The sequence below is a fragment of the Acanthochromis polyacanthus genome, chromosome 5 (genome assembly GCF_021347895.1).
Source record: "Acanthochromis polyacanthus isolate Apoly-LR-REF ecotype Palm Island chromosome 5, KAUST_Apoly_ChrSc, whole genome shotgun sequence".
NCBI lineage: Eukaryota > Metazoa > Chordata > Actinopteri > Pomacentridae > Acanthochromis > Acanthochromis polyacanthus.
Genome location: NC_067117.1, coordinates 42,403,070 through 42,428,138, shown reverse-complemented (window position 1 = coordinate 42,428,138; position 25,069 = coordinate 42,403,070). Strand labels below are relative to the sequence as shown.

The 25,069-nt window shown below is 41.0% G+C and overlaps 1 protein-coding gene across 1 annotated transcript in view; it reads right to left on the bottom strand.

Annotated features, from left to right (window-relative positions):
* Positions 1-25,069, bottom strand: part of plekha6 (pleckstrin homology domain containing, family A member 6) — a 100,749-nt gene that overhangs the window by 10,152 nt on the left and 65,528 nt on the right. The window contains 15 exon segments of the mRNA XM_051947998.1: positions 574-677; positions 1,610-1,682; positions 2,515-2,682; positions 3,924-4,063; positions 4,164-4,275; positions 5,411-5,506; positions 6,427-6,576; positions 6,970-7,050; positions 8,165-8,236; positions 10,172-10,225; positions 11,506-11,592; positions 12,872-13,027; positions 13,030-13,357; positions 14,307-14,861; positions 21,814-22,007. Of these exon segments, the coding sequence (XP_051803958.1) occupies positions 574-677; positions 1,610-1,682; positions 2,515-2,682; positions 3,924-4,063; positions 4,164-4,275; positions 5,411-5,506; positions 6,427-6,576; positions 6,970-7,050; positions 8,165-8,236; positions 10,172-10,225; positions 11,506-11,592; positions 12,872-13,027; positions 13,030-13,357; positions 14,307-14,861; positions 21,814-22,007 (2,370 nt within the window).

Below are 25,069 nucleotides of genomic sequence, written 5' to 3'. Positions count from 1 at the left end.
TCCTAAATCTTTCAGTCCTGCAGAGCAGGGATAGGAGTCGTCCACCGATGTTTTGTTGTTCACTGAAGCTTGGTATATTACGTAATCCTTGTCATCTTTTAGCTGAGGTATTTCTTCACAGTTTACATGATAAGAACACAGCAGAGGTTCTCTGTTCCTCCTGACAGCCAGGATTTGGCAAAAGGTATTATGTAGTGAAACTTAGTGGTCACATAAATGTCGGCGTTGTTTGATGTGCTCCAGACGTTCTTATCATGAGGAACATCTCAAAACTGAATATCAGCATCCCATCCTTCAGCCATTTCAGCATGCGTGTTCGTGTGCTTTTAATCCGAGTGGTACGATGTCATGGTAAGGTGCTGTATGTCTGTTTCTATCTGACCTGTAACTTCTCTGAAAACACTGGAAAGCACCTGAGCTTCAGTGATTAAGGGTTACTGCCAGACCTCTGATAACGACGACAGACAGTCTAAGTGTTCAGATACCATAAATGTTTGATTTCCAAGTGTAATTTTGTTTGAAAAGTATTTATTTATAGTATCTAGTAGGATTCTGTGCTTCGGGATGGCCTACCCTGAAGATTCCATTGGACCTGCTGCCATTGGACTGGAAAACTCCAGCAGAACTCCTGTGCAGTTCATCAGTCGGGGACTTGGTTCGAGGAGGAACAATGCCAACTAGCAAGGAACAAAAGAAATAAGCTCATAAGCAGTGGAAAGAAGGATGGGATTTAGCAAACATAACATCATGAGGCAATCCTTAGTGCTTCAGTAAAAGGCAGCTGGGCTTCTCTTTTTGTTTCATGAAGACCTTTTTCATCTCTTTCATCACGTTTCCTCAGTTCTGATACCCAAAGCAGACTGCACTCTGTCTGGCTTATTGTGTTTGAGGTCTGCTGCGAAGTTTCCAGTCTGTGATGGTTTTTGGTGTCTTGCCATTTGCTGGTGTTGGTCCTTTGTGTTTTAAATCCAAAGCAGATTTTAGAGCACTTTGTGCTTCTGTCTGCTGACTTTCTGAAGATGCCGAGGACTCAGTGCCTGCCCACTAAACTATTAGAAAAAGCAAAAGGCTTACTGAATATGATTGGCCAGTCAGCTCACCTGACCTGAACCCCATAAATGTGAACATGGGATGCTGTCAGGAGGAAGCAGATGAGCTGAGGGCTGCTCCAGGCTGATCTACTCCATGGAGGGATGCAGTCATTTGTGGTAAAGAAGCTCCAACCAAGTACTGGTCTGTATAAATAAGCATTCATTTCAAAAGCAGGACATTTCTGTATTGTAAGCCTTTTTCTTGATTCATTTTAGAAAATATTAAAATAACTGAATGCACTGGATTTCTGATTTAATGAGCTCTGAGCCAAAACCATCAAAATAAAACAAAACATCAAGGAACAAAAAGAGAAGTGCACTTGCTTTGTGTTGAAGCAATTCTGATTATAATTATGTGGATGAATATCCAAAGACACCATGAGGCAATGGACACACCAAAAGACAAAATTACCATTTATAAATGTCAGTAAAATGAGTGTGATCAGTCTGTCCACATGTCCCAGGAGTAAATGCTCGTTTATGATCGTTCTGTGGAAGCTTGAAACTGGTCGCCGTACCTTTATTGGTGGCAGACTGTTTGTCCTGCGCCTCCTGCATGTCACTGATATCGTTCTGTTGTCCAAACTTTGACTGTAATACAGAGATATTATTGTCATGTCAACATTAAACCAGAGCTGGTGAAAAACTCCAGCACATGTCCATAACTACACGTTAAACAGAGCACACTGCATGATGCCTTGTTGTGTACAGCGATGAAGTGAAACGCACAAATAAGCCTGTAATGGCAGAAACACCACACTGCTTACAGACACAGGAAGGGCTGATCACACAAACATTCATGAGATCTCATGCTTCACTCACTAAGATCTGTACATTTACTGTTCTGTAGAGCAGTTAAAACATATTTTGACACTGTTGGTCTGAGAAGGAAAAAAGAGAACATAAGAGAACAAAACTAACTCTTATTTCTCCAGGAAAATAAATTGCTCTACAAGAGTTACAACAAGGATTTATTCCAGCTGTGAAGCAGAAGTGGATGGTTGTATTAGGAGGGTGAAGGCGGTCCCTGCACATCTCCCTTCCACCGATTTAATTCAGCATTAACATGAGCGCATCACTGCTACCAGGACACAACACAAGAGGATAACTCTTCACCAGGTACCAGGACTCATGTTAAATGCTAAATGTTGCTTATTTTATTAAATTCCTATGAATGCAACTGCAGTGTATTTTTGATTGAAACACCCTATGCCAAAAAACAAACAAAAAAACAACAGCATGCAGCTGACATGTTTTTAGTGAGAGGTCCAACACCAATACGGAGACACAAGGCATGGCAAGATGAACGGGTGAAAAGGGACAAGCATATGTCATTTTTAAGGCTTATGAGTTCAGAATAATGATTTCAGAAGATAAGACTGGACATGGGTGAAGGGAGGATGGGGCAGAAACACCTAAATACCTTTCTGATGTGAGAATCTTCACCATCAAGGTAACCATCATCGATGCCCAAGCTGCGTAACCAGACAGTGCTGTCAAAAGGCAGGGGAGGGACGGAGGGCGGGAAGGTAGGGGAGGGCTCTAATGGGTAATAGGACTTGGGGAGGGGAGGCCTCGGGGGAACACTTTCCTAGATCACCATAGGGCAAGTAGGGAGCGAGGAAAAAGGAGAGAAGGATAGGAGGAAGAGAGTGCTGCACATCAGGAAAAGTGACAATAAGCCAGGCAAAGTGCAGAGCAGAAAGGAATCATGGGAATGATTCTGTGAAATGGGTCTTACTTCAATGTTAAGGAGTTCAGTGTGCAAATCCCCAGGTGCTAAATCAAATACCTGGCCTGACAGATTCTAAACAGATGAAAGGCTCACAGCAAAAGTCACCACACTTCATTCATCACTGAGTAAATATACCACACACTGAAAGAAAACTAGAATTATAACTATAATATCTATGAAGTGCTGCATGGATTTCTTTAAAGGTGAGTTTGCATGAACACTTTTCCTGAATGATCACTTTGTGAATCAGGCTGTGTTATGAGACAGATCACTGGATCCATGTCCAGTTCTCCCTGACTGTTTGGATAAGTAAACCGCTTCACAGATGTTCGAGGCTGACGTAATGGGTGAGGAGTTAGCTGCTGATGGTGACGGGCTTCAGGCCGAGTGCTTCCAGAACAATGAAGTGAGTGCGTGTAAAGATGTGGGCTGTAGCGAAGTGATAAAACCTCAGGCTGGTAGGAGTCCTGAAGAGGCAGGGTCTGAGATTCAGGCATAGAAAGACGTCTTTTAGAGGACGCTGTTCTGTGGCCCTCGTGGTATTTAGCTGAAAAGTGTGATGGATGGGAATCTGGAAATACATCTTCTCTGATTCCACTCCTGACTTCTTTGCTGCAGTTTGATTTTAGCCAACAAACGTGTGAATGTTGTTTGGTGTATCTGGATTCATCGTATTGTAACGGGAGAAAGCTGATCTGTTCTCTGGCTCTGGCTTTGTCTGGATATAAAGGTTGCTCAAAGCTGGTTCTGCTATTGGAGTTGTGGTCCATTTCCTCTACTACAGGATCTAATCTCCCCATTCTCCCCTGACTTATGTTATGAAAAGCCGGGGTAGAGTGAGGAAAGGTGTGTTCATAGCTTTCACATGGATGGTAACTGAAGTACTCTGCATGCAGAGCTGTGTCAGGTTCCCTGGAACTTCTAGGACCACACCTCGGTTTAGGGTCAGCTTTGAGATGAGGCATGAGGCATGACTTAGGAGGAGATTTAGAGCTGGATCTTCTATGCAGCTCAGGGTTGGTTCTAGATTCTGAGCATGGACCTGTGGTGGGCTTTGGATTGGGTATGGCTCCTGGCTGGGTGTGTCCGGTGCTTACCTCCACGCCCAGCTGTTTGTTGGGGGAGGCCTGGCAGCCGGGCACTGGGGAGAAGGGGCTGAGTGGGCTGGTTAGGCTTACTGAACTCAGGGGACTGGCTGGGCTATTGGTGCTAAAGGAGCCTGAAGCACCACTGGCCACTGTGCAAGAGGAGGAGAGAGGTAGTCATTAGAATACACGTGACACCGACACAAGCATTTCCATTTAACATCTCATTGTTTTCCACATCTAACTGCTCACCTCTATGCTTGGCTGTGTCAGTGCCTCTGGATGAGTTACTCTTGTGTAGTCCCTCCAACACATCCTGGACTCTCCAAAACTCCTTCTGGATGTGTCTACGGACTAGTTCACTCTGGAGAAAGGCCAGGACAAAGTAATACGTCAGAGGAAACTGAGTTCTATGGATTATTTTCAGTAGTCCCAAGAACATCCCTTTGACAAACTGTTGGCAACATTTATATTGTATGGGTCCTCTTTGAAACTGTGTCTGAAAAAGGAGATATACTCCAAAAAATTACACACATAACTGACACCGTTCAGTCATATTCCTGAAATAATTTAAAAACACAAGAGGTGTCAGGTTATGGCCCAGTGAGTAGAACCCGCTGAGGGAGAAACAGATGGAGTTTAATGCATTCAAAGCTTTGTCGTCTATGGTCTAGGGTTGTCATCATCTAAAGAACGCTCTCATGCCTTCAGGAAAAACGCTGTCCATTTCTATGAGTCTGGTCAGTGATTAAAATCATCTAGAAGAGGTGCAGGTTTGACAGGACTGACAATTTGTCCAGAAATGGTTTCCCCAGGAAATACATGCCATGGACAGACTGTTTGATTAAAGAAATGTGTCAAAACCCCCAAAATGTCTTCACTGGATCTGCAGTGTTCTGTTTTGTTGTTGCCTCACTGCCAGAGGTCATCTGTCTGAAAGCTGGAAGTACTTTTAACCAGGACAGTAATTTTATGCTAATTCACCAAGTAATGGCACAAAACTAACAAATGGACGGTTATGGAGTCAAGAAATGAAAGCCTGCCGTTGCATTTCATAAATGTGCTGTGAAAGGATTTGAAACGTGGACTACATGTAGGAAACCCTCAGATATCTTACAGCTGAAGGAATTTAGCATGAAACAATGAGAAAGCTGACGTCAGAGGCTGACGGATAACACAAAATGTCTACAAGACGTTGTTTTTGCTAAAGGAGCAAATACCCTCATCCATGTCAGGGGTCCTGCTGGTTTTGTTGAACATGTTATTAAAAAGATAAATATTTCTTTTGGTTGTGTTGAAGCAGATTACCCTTATCTGTAAGCAAAGAAAGTTAAATGTGTGCTTGTCCAAATATGTCTATAATTTATAAAGCATCTATATGAAAACGTAAAATGACAGAGACACAAACTGTCACTGCTGGCTTGTACTCCTGGCTCTTCCTGTAAAACACTCTTCCCCATTCCCATACAAACAGGTGTGAAGACACTGTGACCTTTTACCTGTCCTCCTGCATTAAGCTGCTCCCATAAATCTCCATGGATGGCGTTGGCCTCATCCTCTAATGCCTCAAACTCCATACGAGTGGTGGTTAAAGCCTGTGAAGAAATGCGTATAAAATCTGTGTTCAGTTCAGTCTAGAACACGTGAATGAAGGAAGAAATGCATGAAGTAATACTGCCCATTCATTATGAAGAATAAGTATAAAGTTATCTAGTAAAGGTACTCAAATGTTGGTCAATAAAAAAGACTTTGATGCATTTCAAGCATGAAAGAAAAGAGAAACCTCAATCCTTTAGGACACAAACAACATATAAGGTAACGACTAAACGCAGACATGCAGTTTGTGCTTCAGAACTCCACAAAGTCACAGTCCCTTTTTCTGTTTTCCATTCAGTATCATTATGCAGACATGTACTTCTGGGCTTTGGAGGGCAAATACCGTTTCAAATGACCTTTTCTTACAACTGGTCATAGGCTATAGTATTTGATGGTAGATCTGGAGATGTGCTACCGTTTGGTGGATGGGTTTACAACAGAATCCCCCAGCATGGACTCTGGAGCTAAACCATTACCACCACCTAAATGCATATCATGTCTGTCATGTTACCGGAACAGAACTCCTTAGCAACAAGCTCTGACCAGTCCCTGCCTGATAAGTGGGTTGCAGCGTCTGAAATGCTGCTGGTCAGGAGCAGTGGGTTCCTACAGATGGGTGGAAACCACAGACAGGGTGGTGGAGGATGTGCTGGAGCAGCTCTGATCCACAGTGAATCCAGCTTCAAACTTAGAGAACTTAAAGGATCTGCTGCTAATGTCTTAGTGCCAAACTTCTCGGGTTGTGTAATTGTGCTGTTGCTGTTTGACACGACTCACCAATCATCAATCACCAACAATACTAGTGATAAAACCAGATTACACATGATGGAAATACAAGCCAGAGGAAGAGCAGCTTCTCCAGTGTCAAACATATGACACTGGATCACAGATCGGACTGATAACTGATGGAGAGCCTTACACTGGAGGCCTGGGAGAGTTCTCCTCTGATGTTAATGAGCTGGTTCTGCTGAGTTTCCTTCTTGAACTGCAGCTTTTCTATGATCAGAGGCTGGTTATGGTACAGCTCCATCTCCTGATGAGTCGCCACCAGCGCCTCCTCCAGGCTGTCCTGGAACAGCAAGCATGGCAAACAAAACAGAATTTATTCAAATTTGCTTTGACACTTTTTTCCTAAACTAAAGCAGCAGGTTAAGAATCTCAGCTCTCCACTCTGTGTTTCAGATCCTTTCCATACGTTTACCCAGAGATAGGCTTTAACAAGGTGCAGCTGTCAAAGAGCGCACTGTGATTTAACAGCCAATATAATGAAACTAAACTCTGCATAAACGTCTCGGCATCAAATATAAACGTTAACATGGACGTTATTAGCTGGGTGACCAGACAAAACCTCCTGCTGGGAGAAGTTTGAAGAATCACCGTTTGTATAAACCACAGCTTCTAGCTTCACAGCACAGAGCTTTTCTTAAACACATGCTACGTGATGGTGGGGATCATGCTGTACCTTTTCCATTCTCAGTCTGTGGACAACCGTCTCGTGATCTTTCAGAATTTGATTCTGCTCACACAATCGACCCAAGAGTTTCTGTGTCACATAAGAGACAATGTGTGATTATTTCTGGTGTTCTGCAGAAACCAAACAAGAAGCCGAAAACAAGGAAAGAGTGGCCTACAATAAAATATCTATATGGGTAAATGCTTACAGTATCAGGCCAAAAGTATTACAGTATCTTAATCAGGAACATCCTCCTTCTTTCACTCTCAGATAGAGAGCAGCATTCTAACTATGATGTGATGCTGAAAAGCAATAAAAGAGGAAACGTTCCAAGGGGGATAAATACTTTTTAACACACTGTAATAAAGGAAGGCATTTTACAAACTTGCATTATCAGAGATGAATATCTGTTGAACAGTAGAGAGCAAAAGAGAAACATGTGGAAGTCTGACTTTTTGCTGACAGCTCAACAGTGTTAATGATTCTACAGCTGCTTTGCCCTGTTCTCTCTGTCAAACTAAAAGATAAAGTGTCACCCCGTGTCTCAGGCTGCTGGACTATAGAGCATGTCTTCACAGTTATCTGGCTTCCTCAGCTCCCTGCCAGGGGATGAGCTTGGTGGGCTCCATTGTTTTTCTACATAGATCTGCTTCTTTCATGTCTCCAGAGGACTCCTGAAGCTGTTAGAAGGACCGGAGTGTTCTTGGTCAGGTTCCTAGCTAAAGCCCTCCTGGTTCCTCAGCTTGACCGGTGACCTTCCAAGCTCATTCCATCTCACAATTATTTAGACCACTCCTCCTGGGAATGCTCAAGGCTTCAGAAATGATTTTATTCATTGATCTTGTCCCTACCTTCACCCTTGCTATGCCTCAATGTGTTTATACTTCTTGCTGAGGTTAAGAGAGAGTAGATGGTGTGAATTGTGGGATTAAGTTCTAGAAACATCTCAATGAAAATGAAAGTGAAGAGGATGCAGCAGACCAGAGCAAAGCATCTGAATACTTTCATACTTGGAAGATTGTAGTTTTAGATTTTTGATAAATTTGCAAAAATGTCTCAAAACACGTTTTCTGGCAAAATAATTCCTTTATGGCCCTGACAGGGAAGAAGTAGAAAGCTGGCAGCTGCTAAAGCATGCAGACAGGGCTGTTCTTTTGGCCATGCACTGTGTTTGAAACGTGGGAAGCTATGAAAAGTCTCCTACACTGGTTTCAATCTCATTGAGTTTCAGCGTGGGATGTAGTTCTCTGCTGTAGACGTCGTGGAAGGGAGGCACCTGTGAAAATAAAATTGGACAAATGATCAACATGAATCAAACAGTTGAGCCACATTCAGTTAGAAAGCCTCAAAGATCAGCAGTTCTTTCATAAGAGAGGAAAACAATCCACCGTTCCACACACCATTCACTACATTCATCCCACATTTAAACACAAGACTCTGATTATAACGGGACAGATTAACCCCCAGCCAAAGCACAGCCCAAGTTTAACATGATCTGTGAAGATTAAGCATGTTAAACTCTTGTTAAGTTATTTTTTTTACAAAGAGATATGCTCAGCAAGCAAATCATGATGAAAGATCATAACTAGTAAAAAGCTTCCATCAAAAGAAAAACTGAACTGCATACTAAGATAAACTTATGCTGAAATCAAAGCATTATTTAAGATCAACATTTCAGTTGTTACTGTCTAACTGCTTTCAGCATAATGTCTATTTATACCACCTTTGTACTGCACTTACATTAAGACTGGTTTGATTTGTGCTCCATAAATAAACCATCAGCACAGTATCTCATAGTGTGTTTTGTCTAAAATGTTTTGATCTTATTTCATTGATTTGTGCTTGAATGAAGATAAAATTCCTTTGGTTGATATAATCTACTAGCACATGGGCTGTATTTTAGTCTGGAGGGGTATATTCTGGACATTTCAGCCTCCGGGGGTTTAATCTGACCTGTTCCACCGGCAAAGAAAGACATGTAGAGTTTAACTTTAAACACAACAGTTCAAACATTCTGCCAAGAGCAGGATTCTGGTGAATGAACACACTGAATCAACATCCTGCAGAGCTTTCCTCACATAATACCACACCACTTTATGAGTCATCACGGTGACTCATATCCGTCTGAGTCTAAGCAGAGTTAGCTCATGTGTGTGTATTTTCTCTGTTCACTGATTATTTCATTAAATGACATTTACAAGTTTAACTGCATAAATAACTGCAGAGAAATTTCAGATAGCACGTTTGTTTCTGGTATATAACAATACATTACATGATGCTATGATTAAAAATGGCCTAATTTCATTACGTCTGCAGTAAACTACCTTTAATCCATTTGTTTGTTTATTGAAGTGGAAAGACACTTTGAAAGCTGCATCCACAGCAAATGCCAAAGAGATAACAGAGGATGCTGGGAAGGATTTATTTGCAACCCAGAAGAGGTAGAAACGCTTCCTGAGAGGCAAAGTCAAGGCAAAGCTTCATCCTTCATTCACTACTCCACCTTCAGTAACAGTGGGAATGAACCCAACCTTCAGCAGGTCGCCACGTTTTCTGCATAGATTCACAATTTTGAAATCACTTTTGAAAACGTGTCGTTTTGTATTAGTTTTGTATTATTGTAATGAACTTACTGAACTATTTAAGTGAAACTTTGCTTCTTTTGTGTGAATGGCAGCATGTGCTGGAGCTGCATGGACTCCAGCAGCTACAACATCCCAGCATGATTTTTACAATGTTCTAAAGAGCTTCCTGTCATATCAGCAATGAGTGGTTTACTCAGTCTTATTTCCCTATAAATACTGAAGAGTTACGGTTCAGTGAGACAGTCTGAGGATTGTTTGGGCTCATTATCTCCTCTGACATACAAACACAGACTGAAGCATGTTTCTAAACAGTCATGGTGCAGTCTGTTTTAATCTTTGGCATACTGGGACCAACTTATTACAAACTACAATTACTCTTCTCTTCTTTCATAGCAGTCCTCAATAAACTGCATAAGTGCACTGAGTGTAAGTGATGCTCTGTCTCCGTTCTTGCCGGAACGCTTTTCTCTTCCGGCAGCAGGACTAAATAATGAGAAGGGAAAGCATTCAGAGATTTTGTTGGGAGACCAAAGCAGCAGACAGGTCAGACTGACTGTTTCTCCTCTGAGTAATACAGCTCATGTACATCGTGTCAGGACAAACACCACAGTGTGCAGTCCTCCTACCTGTTGGTCTAGGTAATCCAGGTTGCGCTGGAGCTGAAGGTCTAATATGTCCTCCTAAGCCAAGCAGCAGCAGTGTGGACAAACATGGAAATGACACAGACACATACTGTACAAAGAGAAGACTTTCAGAGAAGACAGCAGCAAAGCAAAGCAGCACAACCAATCTGCCAATCACACTGCAGCTTCAGCCATGGTCACTCCTGCTCTGCTGCTTTCACTGTTGTTCCTCGCTAGCTTGATCCAGGCCTTCATCGGTCTCAGTCACTTCATGTGATGTTCTAGATAGGGCAACACCTGACTTCTCTCTTGGTCTTTTGTGCTTAATCCTGTCTGGAGCTACATGTCTCTGATCTGCACTCACTGACCTCCTCTGCTGTTCTTCTATGTGTTGTTAGTCTGTTCTCCAGCTGCTCTCCTGCTCCACCACCCCCACCAGCTGAGGTAGATGTCTGCCTTTCCTGAGCCGGATCTGCCTCACATTTTTGTTGTCCTTTTCAGTAAAGAGGGAACTTCACATTTGTTGTGTTTCTATGTCTAAACTTTGTAAGGTTTTCACCTTATTGTGTGAATTGGTGCTGCAGAAATAAAACTGAAATAAACTGAACTGACTGTGGACAAGCTGTAACTATTCATGACTAAATGATATATTATCAACATTAATACACCGTCTGTTAGAGCTACTGCTGGCACTAAAGCAATAATTAATATTAATAACTATTAGGTAGTAACTGTGGAAGCAGTTTTACTGCTTTAGTTGCATAAATAATGCAAAACAGTAAAACTAGCCGTCCAGTCAGAATACATTCAGATCAAACAGGTGAGAAAAAAACTAAACATCCTCACACTGCCACCTGTGTGCTTCATGGTTGGGACGATGCATTCAAGTTCACATCCAACAAGCTGGGCCGGTCTCATCTGAATGCATCCTGAATCATCTGATCAGGGCTCTACTCTGTCCTGTCATGGATTTAAATGTTATAGTAAATAAATGATGGAGTTTGCTGGCACAGTTTGTCTGTCATAAATTGTTTTCCAGTCTCCTGTTCTGTTTCACTTCATAGGACTGTTTTTTTCAGTGAACTCATGAAGTCCTTGTTCTCTTACATGATGACCACACATTCATGCAGTGTTAGTGACAAAACAGCACAGTGGAGTAGAAGAAAGAAAAGTCTGGAAAAAACATCAAGATGCAGAGTGACATGTGCAGGGTTAGGGCAGATAGACTGCAGAGGGGCAAAAGAAACCCTGGAAGTGACTGTAGCTGCAAAGCAACGCTACACATCCCACTGATGAAGCCCTGCAACCTAAAAACTGTGATATCCAGTAGTACATACCATTCTACTGCGGATAGAGGGGGATACGGGGTAGTTGTGGTGGTATAATCCTTGGCTTAAGGATCTTCTATCACCAGGGAAGTCATACTGAACAGAGAAGGGAAAGTAGGAAGTGAAGGAGGAAGGGACAGATGGAAGAAGGAGGAAGAAAGAATGAATGAGACTCGTGAGAGTGGAGTCAGACAAAAATGGTTTAAGGATAATAAAACACAACTAATCTCTCATCTCTCGTTCATCCCTGTTCAATCTTTTTATACTAAAGGCTATTGACAGGGTATTAAGGCCATACTTTTTATCAAACGTGCTTAAAAATGAGTGATTTTTTCATTTCTGTTTTGATTTTGAGCCGTCATTCTAATCCTCAGTAACATATCTAAGATCTGCTTTTCTCCATCTTAAACCTTCAGATGAATTCTGCACAACCATCTGTTGTACCCTCAGACTTTTGATCAAAAACTATGAATATTAAAGTGGTGAACAGTGACATTTTACATTGTTTGTCTTTTTTTTAAGAAATTGCTCATCATCCCACTTTCATCACAGTTTTCCTTGTTATTTCTCATCATGTCAGTGATTCAGAATGTGTGTACAATACTGGACTAGTTAAAATAATCTGCAATTATAGATGAGTTAAAAAAACACAGAAATAAAGCCATCATGACAGCTCCCACCTTTGAACACACTGACCAAAATAAATGTGATGTAGAATCAACCAGTGACATTTTCTGAATCATTTGGGGTCACATCAGCACAACAGCAGCTACACAATGCTTGATATTTGAAAGCATTCCTTCTCAGAAGACACAAACTAAGTTATTTTTTGCTACATTCAGAATTGATTGAGCAGATATGACAAGTTGTACCAAAAAATGCAAAACTTTCCATTTGGGATTCAGTCATTCAGCAACATTTTTCATTTGTGGTACAGCCTGTCATACCTGCTCAATCAGCTGTAAAAGTTCATTTTCATTTTAGGGACTAAGTATTTTTTATCTACTATTTTCAGTTGGTTCTAAGACGTGTCACCCAAACATAGACTCAGATGTTAATGAATAAAAACATGCAGAAAGTGGGCTGACAGGCCAGCATCTGATATACCAATCTAAACTTTTTACAAATATCTTCATGAATGTCTGTTTTTCAGGTAAATCAGAGATGGTCAAGCAGAAATGCTGTAAGTGTGCTGATCTGAGATGCAGTGACCCTAACATCTACATCTTCTGTGTCATTTTCAGGAAGCCTTTCCCATGAAGTTAAGCTATCCCATAAGTTGTCATAGAGTTTAGGATTTCAGGACAGAAAGGTGTCAGACTGTGGAGTCAGTTACCTTCTACATATAAAAATGAACACACACTGATTGTTTCACCTTTGGTGAACTGAGGGATCGTCTCAGGCCGTAGACAGACGGGTCGGCATAGATCACGTCTTCCCTCATCCTCCCTGGAAACCGGTCAAAGCGAGCTGATGGCGATCGAGCCGGAGAGGCAAAGTTGGGTGGCACCGGTGAGTAGGGCCCCCCGATGACGAGGACGGTGACCTGGGCACAGACCTGGAGCGGGGCTGGATGGACAGGCGCCGCATGGACGTTTCCATTCCACCGTAGTATTGTGAGCCCCAGGGGTCATGGGGAACCTGTGGTCCATACAGGGAATGGAAACCATCCCTCAGAGAGCGCCGCTTTTCCTCAACTGTCCAGCGTCGGTCGTACCCCCCCACAGCAGACACAGAGCAGATGCTGTCTGGTCGGACCCCTGGTGGGTACAGAGGGTACTCGTCCACATACTGGGGGCCACCAGAGTAGCCATAGTAGTCAGCCAAGACCCCACGGTTTACTGGGTAGTAACGAGATGGGCTGGAAAACACAGAAAAACACCCTGTCAAGCATGAAAACAGAAGGACAGACTTATCTGGATTTGCTTCTTTTAAAAAAAAAAAGACGAGGCTAAGGCAAAGACTAAACTTCAAACTTTGTTCAGGGGGCCCAATGTCTGATAACACATAACGGAAATATACCATAAGGTAAATTTCTGAGGGTAACCTGAAGGCGTAAGAAGCTTAGACATGGAATACCAGTTAAAGAGCTGAGAGCTGCTGTTGGATGACAGGAGGATGTTTGATGCACAAACACAACATTCAGGTCGGGATTGTTAAGTAGTACCATGTGAAAGTTCTATAAAACTGGGTGGATTCATCCTGTCCATGTGCATCAAAGCAGTAAACCATGAGTCTGTTCTGGACATGAACAACATGAACAACTGTCTAGAAACGGAATCAGTTGTAGCCTCTCTAGAACTAGTATGGTAGCACAAATACATTTTTATCTGAAAAAAGGAGATGTCCAAAGAAAATGAATGCCACAATGACTTATAATAATAATAATAATGCAGTGGGTGCTCAGTGGGTTGTTCGTGTCCTGGTCTGGACCTGGCATCTCTAAATTAGTCTCTAAAAAGTCCGTAGGTGTGAGAGTGAGTGTGATTGTTTGTCTCCATGTGTAGCCCTGTGACAGACTGTTACCTGTCCAGGTGTCTCCTACCTTCACTCTAAGTCAGCTGGGACAGACTCCACCCCCATGACCCTGATGAGGATTAAGGATAATGCAAGTGGAAGAAGACTTGCATGTAGTGAAATGATCCCTGTGTCAGTGTAAAACGACGGTAAATGATTTATAGTTCAGGAGCAGCATCAGTGTTCAGTCTGACCATGACCACAGGAGTTTGACACTCAGTGCAAAGAAGAACAGAAGAAAGCCGTCTAGAGACAGACAGCTATTGTATTTCCTTTCTTCTCCACTCATGTACCTGTTGATGTCCTCCTGAGAGGCCATCCCTCGCCGCTGGTTGACCCACTGCTGTAACTGGGCCATGGAGCTCTTCCGCTGGGCCACCTTCTCTGGGGCGGTCCTCGGCACAAAGCCCCTCCTCAGCACTACATTCTCCTGCTGATCCCTGTGGTTCTGTGAAGAGGTAACTCCTGCCTCTGGGTGTCCCTGAGTGGCTCGGTGTCCACTGTGATTCCTGGGTGGAGGGGGTTTGCTGTTGCTGTTGTGGGGCACAGTGTTTGGAGGGCCGGAGCTGCTCCAACCATTTGGATGAGAGGCGCGGTCAGGACCAGGACCTCCCACTCCGTCTCCACTTCCTGCTTCTCTTTCTCGTCCATCATTCGTGTTTCCCTCTGGATCAGAGCAAGTGGTGGAGAGAGGAGGTGTTTCCAGACTGTCGACCCCGTTGGTCTTAGGATGGGGGGACAGGTCGCTGTCGGTGTCGTTGTGGTTTCGTGGGTGTGGATGCTGTTGTGTCCGTGAGTCTGGAGCCTTGGTCACCATGGTGAGATCAGCTGTGGTGTCCACGTTTGTTCTGTGAAATTCAAGGAAAAGAAAAAAGAATGGCAGAGCATAAAAAGGCACTTTATTTGTTTGGAGTATTCTTTTCAAATAAAGATTACAGGAACAAAAATATATTCAGTTCTCTTTAAAAACATAAATCAGGCTGTCTAGCTTCACCCGGAGGCTTCTACACCATCAGGCTGCCGAGTCTCATCTGGAATTGTCTATAAAGATTGTTTGTGGAGCTTATTGGCACAAGTTGTAAAGTTCTCCACAAAAATAAGACAAAATGCCTAAAAAAGGGCCAGAACAAAAATCGGAGGAAGATGATGTATCTATTGTCCAGGTAAATGAACTTCTAAGGCAACAGAAAGAAAAGTTCACTACTTTATTACAACAACAACAGGAGAATTTTAAAGGATTTGTGAAAGTCATTATTGAGACCACAAATACAAGAATAGATACGCTAAGTAAAGAACTACAAGAAGTAAAATCAAGCCTAAGCTTCACACAAAATGACGTTGATGACATCAAATCAAAAATTGAAAAACAAATCAACTACAGTGATTCCTTACAGTCAGACTTGTCAAATGTCTGTGACAGTTTATTAGTTGTCTCTGACAAACTGGAGTACCTGGAGGTTCAAACTAGAAAAAACATTTTAGTAATTGATGGAGTACCTGAATCACCAGGAGAAACCTGGGTTGAGGCAGAGAAAAAAGTCAAAACAATCTTTACAGAGAAATTGCTCATTCCAAGAGATATCGAACTAGAAGTGGCACACAGATTGGGAAAGCCATCAGAAAATGATCAAAGACCCAGATCAATTATGGTTAAATTTCTTAGAAACAAAGACAGAGGAGCAGTCTTACAAAGAGCAAGAAATCTTAAAGGAACAAAGATCCACATCAATGAAGACTGCACAGATGAGGTAAAGAGGAAGAGAAGGGAATTACTACCAAAATTGAAAGAAGCTCGTGAAAAAGGTGACAGCTTTTCTACGTTATGATAAATTAGTCACATATCCCCGCAGTACCATCCCTAAAAATCACTCAACGCTGTCAATGTTTAGAAATTCTCAATGATGGCTAAAGGTTTTAAAATTGGACATATTAATATAAATAGCCTTAAGAATAAATTAATAGAAATTGCAAACATTTTACAGTCCCAGAGTCTAAATGCACTTGCTATTTCTGAAACTAAATTAGATGATACATATGATGATAATGAACTGAATATCCAAGGATACAACATTTTTAGACGGGATAGAAATAAATATGGCGGTGGTGTGGCTTTCTATGTTCAAAATCATATACCTGTGAGAATCAGGGATGACCTGATGAGGAACGATGTTGAGGTCATATGGATACAACTGCATTTAGCGCATGCAAAACCTCTATTGGCTGGATGCTGTTCTCGTCCTTCAAGTGCAGATTGTAAATATTTGACTCAGATAACTGAGATGTTGACTTACTGTAGCACTTTTGGGTCTGAAATATTTTTCATGGGAGATTTAAATACTGATTGGATGTCCAAAAGCTGTTCAATGAGAGTAAAATTATGTGATACTACGACTGCAAATGGTCTTGTACAATTAGTTAAAGTACCAACAAGAATTTTCTCGAGAAATGATGGTACCATCAACTTGTATAGACCACATTTTTACCAATGTTCCAGAACTATGCTATAATACTACTTCACTTTCAGTATCTTTTAGTGATCATAATTTAGTTATCACAGTTAGAAAAACTAAAATGAACAAGGTGGGACCTCAAATCGTTTACAGAAGATCTTTTAAAACTTTTGATCCGGATGTGTTTAAGAGGGATATTAAAAATCTAAGTTGGTCTAATGTATTTGCAGAAAAAAATTTGAACGATGCACTTAGTAAATTTAACAAGAAATTTATGCATGTAGTAAATAAACATGCACCCCTAAAAAGGTTCACAGTAAAAAATATTAATGCACCTTGGTTGGATAGGATTTGAAGCAACTCATGAAACAAAGAAAACAAGCTAAAGAAACAGCCTTATTAACTGGTAACTTAGAAGATTGGAACATGTACCGAAGACTACGAAACTATGTTACTAAACTCAACAGGACAAAAAAGAAATTGTATTATGAGAAAGAAATTGAAAATAATAAGAATGATTACAGAAAAATGTGGAATACGATAAATGATTTAACTGGAAGAAAGAAAAAGTCTAATCCCACTTTCATTGAAGTTGATGGTAAATTTCTAACGAATGCAGTGAGTATAGCAAATTATTTTAATAATAATTTTACTGATAAAGTAAATGCACGTAGAGAAGCAATGCCAAATGCTAATTTTTCATCGCACCTAAACATTCAAAACGAAATAATGAAGGACAAAAATTGCACTTTTAAATTTCAAAAAGTAACGGTGAATGAAGTTGAAAAAATGATTCTGAGTATTAGAATTAAACCACCTGGTGTTGATGAAATGAACGCTAATTTCTTGAAGATGACAGCTGATCTAGTAGCGCCTGCTATCACTCACATTATAAATCTAAGCTTCACTACTGGAATTTGCCCACAAGAGTGGAAAAAATCCAAAATAATTCCAATATTAAAAGATCGAAAGAAACCTTTATCCGGCAAAAATAGCCGGCCAATAAGTTTACTGACAGCAATTAGTAAAATCATGGAAAATATTGTATACAAACAAGTAAAAAGCTATTTTAGTACTTTTGGATTGTTAGTTCCTAATCAGCATGCCTATAGAAAAGTGCATTCAACTGCTACAGCTCTGACTGTTATGACAGACGACTGGCTGACAAGCATTGAGGAGAGGAAGTTAGTTGGCAGTATAATGCTAGATTTCTCAGCTGCTTTTGATACACTAGACCATAAAATTTTAATTGAGAAATTGGAGGCCTATGGTTTTGATGATACTGCAACCACATGGTTCAACAACTACCTAACAGATAGAAGTCAGGCTGTTTTCTTCAATGGTTGTTACTCAGATTTTTTAAAACTGGCATGTGGAGTACCACAGGGAAGCAGCCTTGGTCCTTTGTTGTATAGTATCTATACCAACGATTTATCCCTAGCTTTGTCTAAGGCCAAGAGTGTTATGTATGCAGATGATACAACAATATACACATCAGCATCAACTAAGGAAGAATTAAACAGTGTCCTACAGGCAGAGTTAAATACAGCTTTTGAATGGATTATCCACAACAAACTGGTTCTGAATATATCCAAAACAGTTCGTATTATTATAGGTTCTAGTCAATCTTAATCAAAATCCTCTATTAAATATTAAAATAAAAGATACTGTAATTAAGCAAGTTAATGAAACAAAGCTTTTAGGGATAACAATTGACAATAAATTATCTTGGTCAAAACACATACAGACAACGTGTGCCAAAATGGGAAGAGTGATTTCTATGATCAGAAGATATGGATATTTCTTGACAACCAAAATAAAAAAAGTGATTGTGCAGGCTTTAATATTGTCAAACCTCGATTATTGTCCAACTGTATGGTCTAATGGCACCAAAGATAATATTAAAAATTTGCAAATTATACAAAATAGAGCAGCACGTTTTGTGCTGCACTGTAATTATTATACTAGCATTCAAAGTATGCATCGAAAATTAAACTGGCTAACGGTTCAGGACAGACTTAAATATTCTATACTGTGTTTGTGTAGGAAGGTTTTTCTAACAAAAACTCCTCTGACACTTTATCAAAAACTAATGTTAAGCTCTGACATACACTCCTATCCAACCAGACATGCCTTTGCAAACAAATTTACTTTACCTAAAATATTAAACAACTATATAAAAAGAACCTTTGCTTGGAGAGGCATGAAAGAATGGAATTTACTTCCCAAAGAGATTACATCAATTGAAAATGATTTAAAATTCGAAAGTGCACTGAAAGAGTTTCTTTCTGCAATATAATCACCAGCTCTGTTGAAATACATGTCTGAACGAAGAACTGTTGTTTGCTATTGTAATTTTCAGTGTCATTTTATGATGACACTTGTTTATTTAAACTACAGTATGATTTAAATGTGAAATATTTTATTGTCTGATTGATTAATTGATTGATTTAAATGTGAAATATTTTATTGTTTGATTAATTGAGTGATTGTATTTTTAGAATTGTATGCCATTGTAATTTTTTAGGACCCCAGGAAGAATAGCTGCAGCTTATGCTGTCGCTAATGGGGATCCAAATGAATAAACAAACATAAATCAGACTGCTCCTCAGTGATCAACGCCTGGAACAAACCCCTAAAGGCTCATCTGTAGGAGCAGCTAGGGCTTAGAATAAATTAGGGGCTAATAATTATTTCAGTTTTAAAACTGGAGAAGAAATGTCAATTCTTTATCAAATAGATACATGATGATAGCCTAGCCGCGCTAGACAGCCCACGGCAACGAATTTAATTCTCTGCCAGGGTGGGTCTAGTTACCCTCCATAAGGCTCGAGGCTGGATTCTCCCAGAGCCCTAGAGATAGTAAGAGTTGCGACACTCCCATAGGGTGCCGTTGTACGCTTTCTTCCGGTCTACTTCCGGGTTGTGGAGGCTTGTTTAGTTCCAAGCACCGCTTCGACAGTGATAGCCACCGTTCATTTGCACTGCAGGTTGTTGAGTATATGTGGAGGTAAGTTGATGAAATGCCTACCTCTTTTGAATTGTCAACTGCCTATATTTTATCAGAGGCTCTTTATGATGCATATGCTGAGCTTTATTTGTATTTGCGCAGTGCAATTATATACATTTTTTATCTTGGTAGACGACCGAATTTCTGCTACTTTTTTTAGCTCGACTCTGCTGTTAGCTGTGAAGTTATCTCCAGGGATATATTGACGGATTAATTGTTGATGAGTCGCTACCTCTTTTTAATTTTAACGTCTTTATATTATATCAGAAGCCCTTTGTGGTGCATACATTTATGTGTATTTGTGAATATTAGCAGATGACCGACTTTCAGGCATCGCCATGTGCTTGTTAGCTCTTCTTTGAAAGCTACCTAGCTACATCGCTACCTCTTTTTAATGGTCAAGACTACGTCCTTTATATGAGACCCTTTATAATGCATAAACTTATACTTGTAAGTATTTAACAAATATATTTATTAATATCTATCGTATCTATCTGTCTGCCAGTATCCCGAGAGCCCTCACTGAAGACACGAAGACCCTCATTGTTTCTCCCATGGTCAATAAAACATACTATTTCATTCATCAAAGCATAATGAGTTGTTATTCTTGAATATATATTTTGTGTATGTCTTAAAATGGTTATAGTGAGTCAACTCCTGCCTCATCAGAAGTGGCTGGACACTATCTGCTGAATGGACTGTTGTTACTCTGCTTTTCAATAAATCCCAGACTACAGGTAAGTGAATCAGAGAAATATAGACATTGTCTGGAAATACAATAATCCAGCTGGGCAAAAATTAACATCTTCAATCATGTTACATTTCTGTGTAAAAGTCGATTTTCCATGCTAACACGAATGTGAAACATTACCTCCAAAACCCCAAAAGTGTCTTTAATATGTCACCTTACGGCTCAAAATGTAAAACTGACATTTACATACATACTCCAATGAATTAATAATCAAACAAGTACTTGGAGGTGTGATTTTATTCCTTTTTTATCGTGAAATCGCCGCTCTCAGTCCCATAGAAGGAAATGACAGTGCTGCCTGTTTGGAACTATTCAGGCTTACATGAACCACGTGACCGCCCCGCTGCCAGAGCATGAGTGTTGCAACTCTTACTATCTCTAAGGCTCTGGATTCTCCTAAAACTGGCCGGACCAATCACCATGAAGTGTAGAGTCAGAAGGCGGGCGTAACGAAGTGACGACAGAGGCGTGACGATTCTGACAGAAACAACCGGCGCACAATAAACAGTTATCTTTCGACTCGGCTTTGGCCACAGCCCTTAAAGATTTGAAGCTAAAATTCAACTTGAAAGATAAACAAAGGACGGCACTGAAGTGTTTCATTGAGAAGAAAGACGTATTTGGACTTATGCCGACGGGATATGGCAAATCCTTAATATACCAGTTGGCTCCGCGGCTCCGCTGGTTGGGAAGCTAATGGGACTTAGCCACAATCCACCGGTGCTCTCGGAACTCCATCAGCCTATTCGTTGCACTGATTGGTTGTATACCTACCCAATTGCTGCAGAGGGATTTGATAGACAACCTTTTAGCCCGCCTCCCTCCCTGTCGAGCTTCCCTAGACCCTTGTGCCGTCAGAAACATGGGGATAGCGTGGCTAGGCTAACATGATGAATGAAAGATGTTAAAATTGTGTAAAAATACAACACAATGTCATTTCAGATAGCACCACTAGATGGCATCAAAGTCGAATAAATGAAATCCCTCAACACATCAACTAATACATCAGCTAAATCAATGAGTCCAGCACACTCTGGGTGTGTGTTGTGTACCTGTGTGTGTTTTCTCTACCTCTGTGTGTGTGTGTTGTGTACCTGTGTGTGTTTTCTCTACCTCTGTGTGTGTGTGTTGTGTACCTGTGTGTGTTGTGTACCTCTGGGTGTGTGTTGTGTACCTCTGTGTGTGTGTGTTCTGTACCTGTGTGCTGACTGGGTGTGTGTTGTGTACCTCTGTGTGTGTGTGTTGTGTACCTGTGTGTTTTGTGTACCTCTGGGTGTGTGTTGTGTACCTCTGTGTGTGTGTTGTGTACCTCTGTGTGTGTGTGTTGTGTACCTCTGGGTGTGTGTTGTGTACCTCTGTGTGTGTGTGTTCTGTACCTGTGTGCTGGCTGGGTGTGTGTTGTGTACCTCTGTGTGTGTGTTGTGTACCTCTGTGTGTGTGTGTTGTGTACCTCTGGGTGTGTGTTGTGTACCTCTGTGTGTGTGTGTTCTGTACCTGTGTGCTGGCTGGGTGTGTGTTGTGTACCTCTGTGTGTGTGTTGTGTACCTCTGGGTGTGTGCTGTGTACCTCTGAGTGTGTGTGTTGTGTACCTGTGTGCTGGCTGGGTGTTGACCTCTGCAGCCTCGCTCATGGCTCTGATCCACTCCTCTTGCTCCTCATGGCTGTCGGTGCTGAAGTAATACGTCCTGGTCCCTGCATGCTCTGCCTGCATACAAAACACCACAGGACCCTTCAGCTCCCCGTCCTCACAGTCCTCCTCCTCCTCCTCCGCCTCCAACCACACCTGCAAGGTAAGAAAGAAGCCAGACAGACAGGTAGATCAGTCAGTGCATGTCATACTCATCATCCCATCAGATTCAGCAGATTGATCTTCTCATGCAGTTTATAGATTATTCAAGACTCCAGCTTGGACTGTATCTGTGAATCTTTTCCATGGATAATCCTTTGATTGACAGTGTGCTGAAGGTCCACTCAGAGAGTCTCTTACAAATCACAATATTCCTAAATGTCCTCACCTCTTATGTACCATGGAACACTAAAACACTGTAAGGTTTATACAGATGGCATTAAGACACAATAACAACACTGCAGTGTGTACATTTGGACAACCAAGTTAACATGCAGTCAATAACTGAACAACCCAAACAGTACCAGACTAGGATGATGAATGGATGAATCCTGGGACATGCAGACATGCAGTATTACACATAACGGACAGAATCGTGCATCCTTTGCAGACAAAACGGGCGACAGCGTAGGAGAGAAAACATGAACACTGTACCTACTTTCAACCACTACAGGACAGAGCCAAGGCCAGCGGAGCTCTCAGGGGTGGATGAAGGTGGCAGAGAGAGAAGACAGTAAGGAGGGAGCTGATGGATAGTCATGTCACTGCTGGTTAGCATGATGCTAAGGTCTAAATCTGTATTCTTGTAAGAAGAGGAAACATGGTTGGAAACACCACAGACTTCACATATAAATAAGATGCACAGGAATTTTACTAGGATGCTCTGGAACTCTGAAAAGACGAGTTAAAACTTTTGGGTTTTCCTTTGAGACGTGAACACCTTCACATGAACATCTCAGAAGCAAGCGGGGAACACCAGCAGACGAGGTGGAGAAAGACACTACCAACTGAAAATACTCAGCATTTTTCTGATTCAAAAATCTAAACCTTTCAAATACAATTCATCATTAACTTATAACTACTATAACTTATTGCATTGAAATGCTTCCTTCAAAAGTGCAGATCTGTTTTACTGAACATGACCTTCAAACTGCATTACAATGAGGAGTTTTGTTGACTTTTCAAAGCCCCACATATTCTGTCCAAATTAGCTTCATTTTCTGAATCACACAGGCTCAGTTCATGCAGCTGTAAAGGATGAAAAATGGTGATTTGAGGTTATGCACTTCCCAACTCTTCAAATGTGAATAATGGAACAAACTGAGTGCATTTATTATAAACATTTAAAATGGAAACATTCAGCTTTAATGTTCCTGATACACCACACTGTGCTGTTTGTGGGAACAGATGCAGCGTTCGTGTATCCGTCATGACATGTGCCAGAACAGGAATCTACACCGATCAGCCAAAACACTACAAACGGGTGAAGCCAACCACATTGGTCAATGCTGGGATTTCTGCTGACATTAGTTTGACCAAATCAGTCGCCTAAAAACTGCTGCAGACCAGATCTCTAAGCGGCTTTTTCAAACTCCTAAACTTGCTCTATAGCAGAGTCAATATAACTGGGATTTCTCTATCATGTTGACTGATCTTGCATCAAGAAAAATGAACCAACGAACAAATGGGAGGCATGGGAGGTTGGGGAAAACAAGACAAAGCCACATGGTCTAAACTAACAGTCTGAACAAGCACTTTGATGGAAATAGCTGCTTTACTTACACACTTTCCTTCCCTACTCACAGTTTGAGAGTGAGACACTGTACCTAATGACCATCCCTGTTCATAAACAAACTGTCAGAGGTTAGCGAGTTTGTTGGGTTTTTTGCAATTGAGTTAACTGTATTCATTGTTTAAAAAACACTGCAGTGTGAATGCAATGTAGTAAAAAAATCCAGGTTGGTTTTTATTTCTTTGTAAAGTGTCCTTGAGTTCCTTGAATGGCGCTTGAAACAAAATGTATTATTATTATTATTATTATTATTATTATTATTTACACAAATACTGGACAGCTTTATGAATTAGTCGTAATCAGATCTTACTGAGTTTGATCTGGTGCCACATTACTCCATCTAAGTTCTGAGTTGTAGGAACACCATAGGACTTATTAATGTGACTGCATTTCAACTGTTTCTATCAAAAAAGAAGATTCTTTCACTAAATCAGAGAGCACTTCCTGGGGAAGACGCAGGTTAAATGCTGACAGTTTCCACAGCAGAGTGTGTTGCTGCTGCAGCTGTGGCAGCTTACCCACACCACCCTGGAGCACGAGGACATCTATGCTATCTGTCGTAGAAACCTGGATATGGAGCGTCCCACGTACAGCAACCTGAACAGGCTGATCAGTCAGATCAGTCTCAGATTCAACCAGCCGATCAACTGATCTCTGGAAGCATGCAAGAGAAGAAGCATGTGGAAACTTTCAGCATTGCTGGTTTGTAATCGGCCACTCTTTGGTGCTATTGCATCACGTTTGGACCATGTGACCCGTTTCAGCCCAGGTCTGCTCTCTGCCAGTTCTCATTTCTTCATAGTTCACAGTACTGGAGATATTTGTGATTCTGAACATTCCTCATTCGAAAATAAACTCAAATTTCAACAAGCTAAAATGTGAATACAACCGAGTTCAACCTGACATAAAACCAGAATTATACTTCTATGTAGCAGCCTCCTCATAGCAGCCCAACCACACCCACCTCAGCCAAACACTGGAGACTAACCACAAGGTGGCGCTGTTGGTACAGAGTATTAGAAGCACAATAGAACATCCATTAAGTTTCATTTCTGTAGTTTTATACTTTGTGAGATTTTCCTCAGTATTAAAAGTACAAATGTAGACAAATCATTGCTGATTACAACTACTATTACTCTTACCAATAAATACAAGAATAATCATAACAATATTAATAAAAATATCAATAATAAATAAATTCAGACCAACAATAACGTTATTTAACAGCATAACAAACAATCAGTTAGATTCACAATATTACACAGAAGAACAACAGAAGAGAACAAAACAAAAACATGAATACTACTACTAGTAGTATATTAATAATAGAACGAAGATAACAACAGTGTGACTGCTTCTATCAACAATTACTTCTACATTTAATTTGTGCTCTTGTATGTCAGTGGTGATAGAAATCATGCTATCA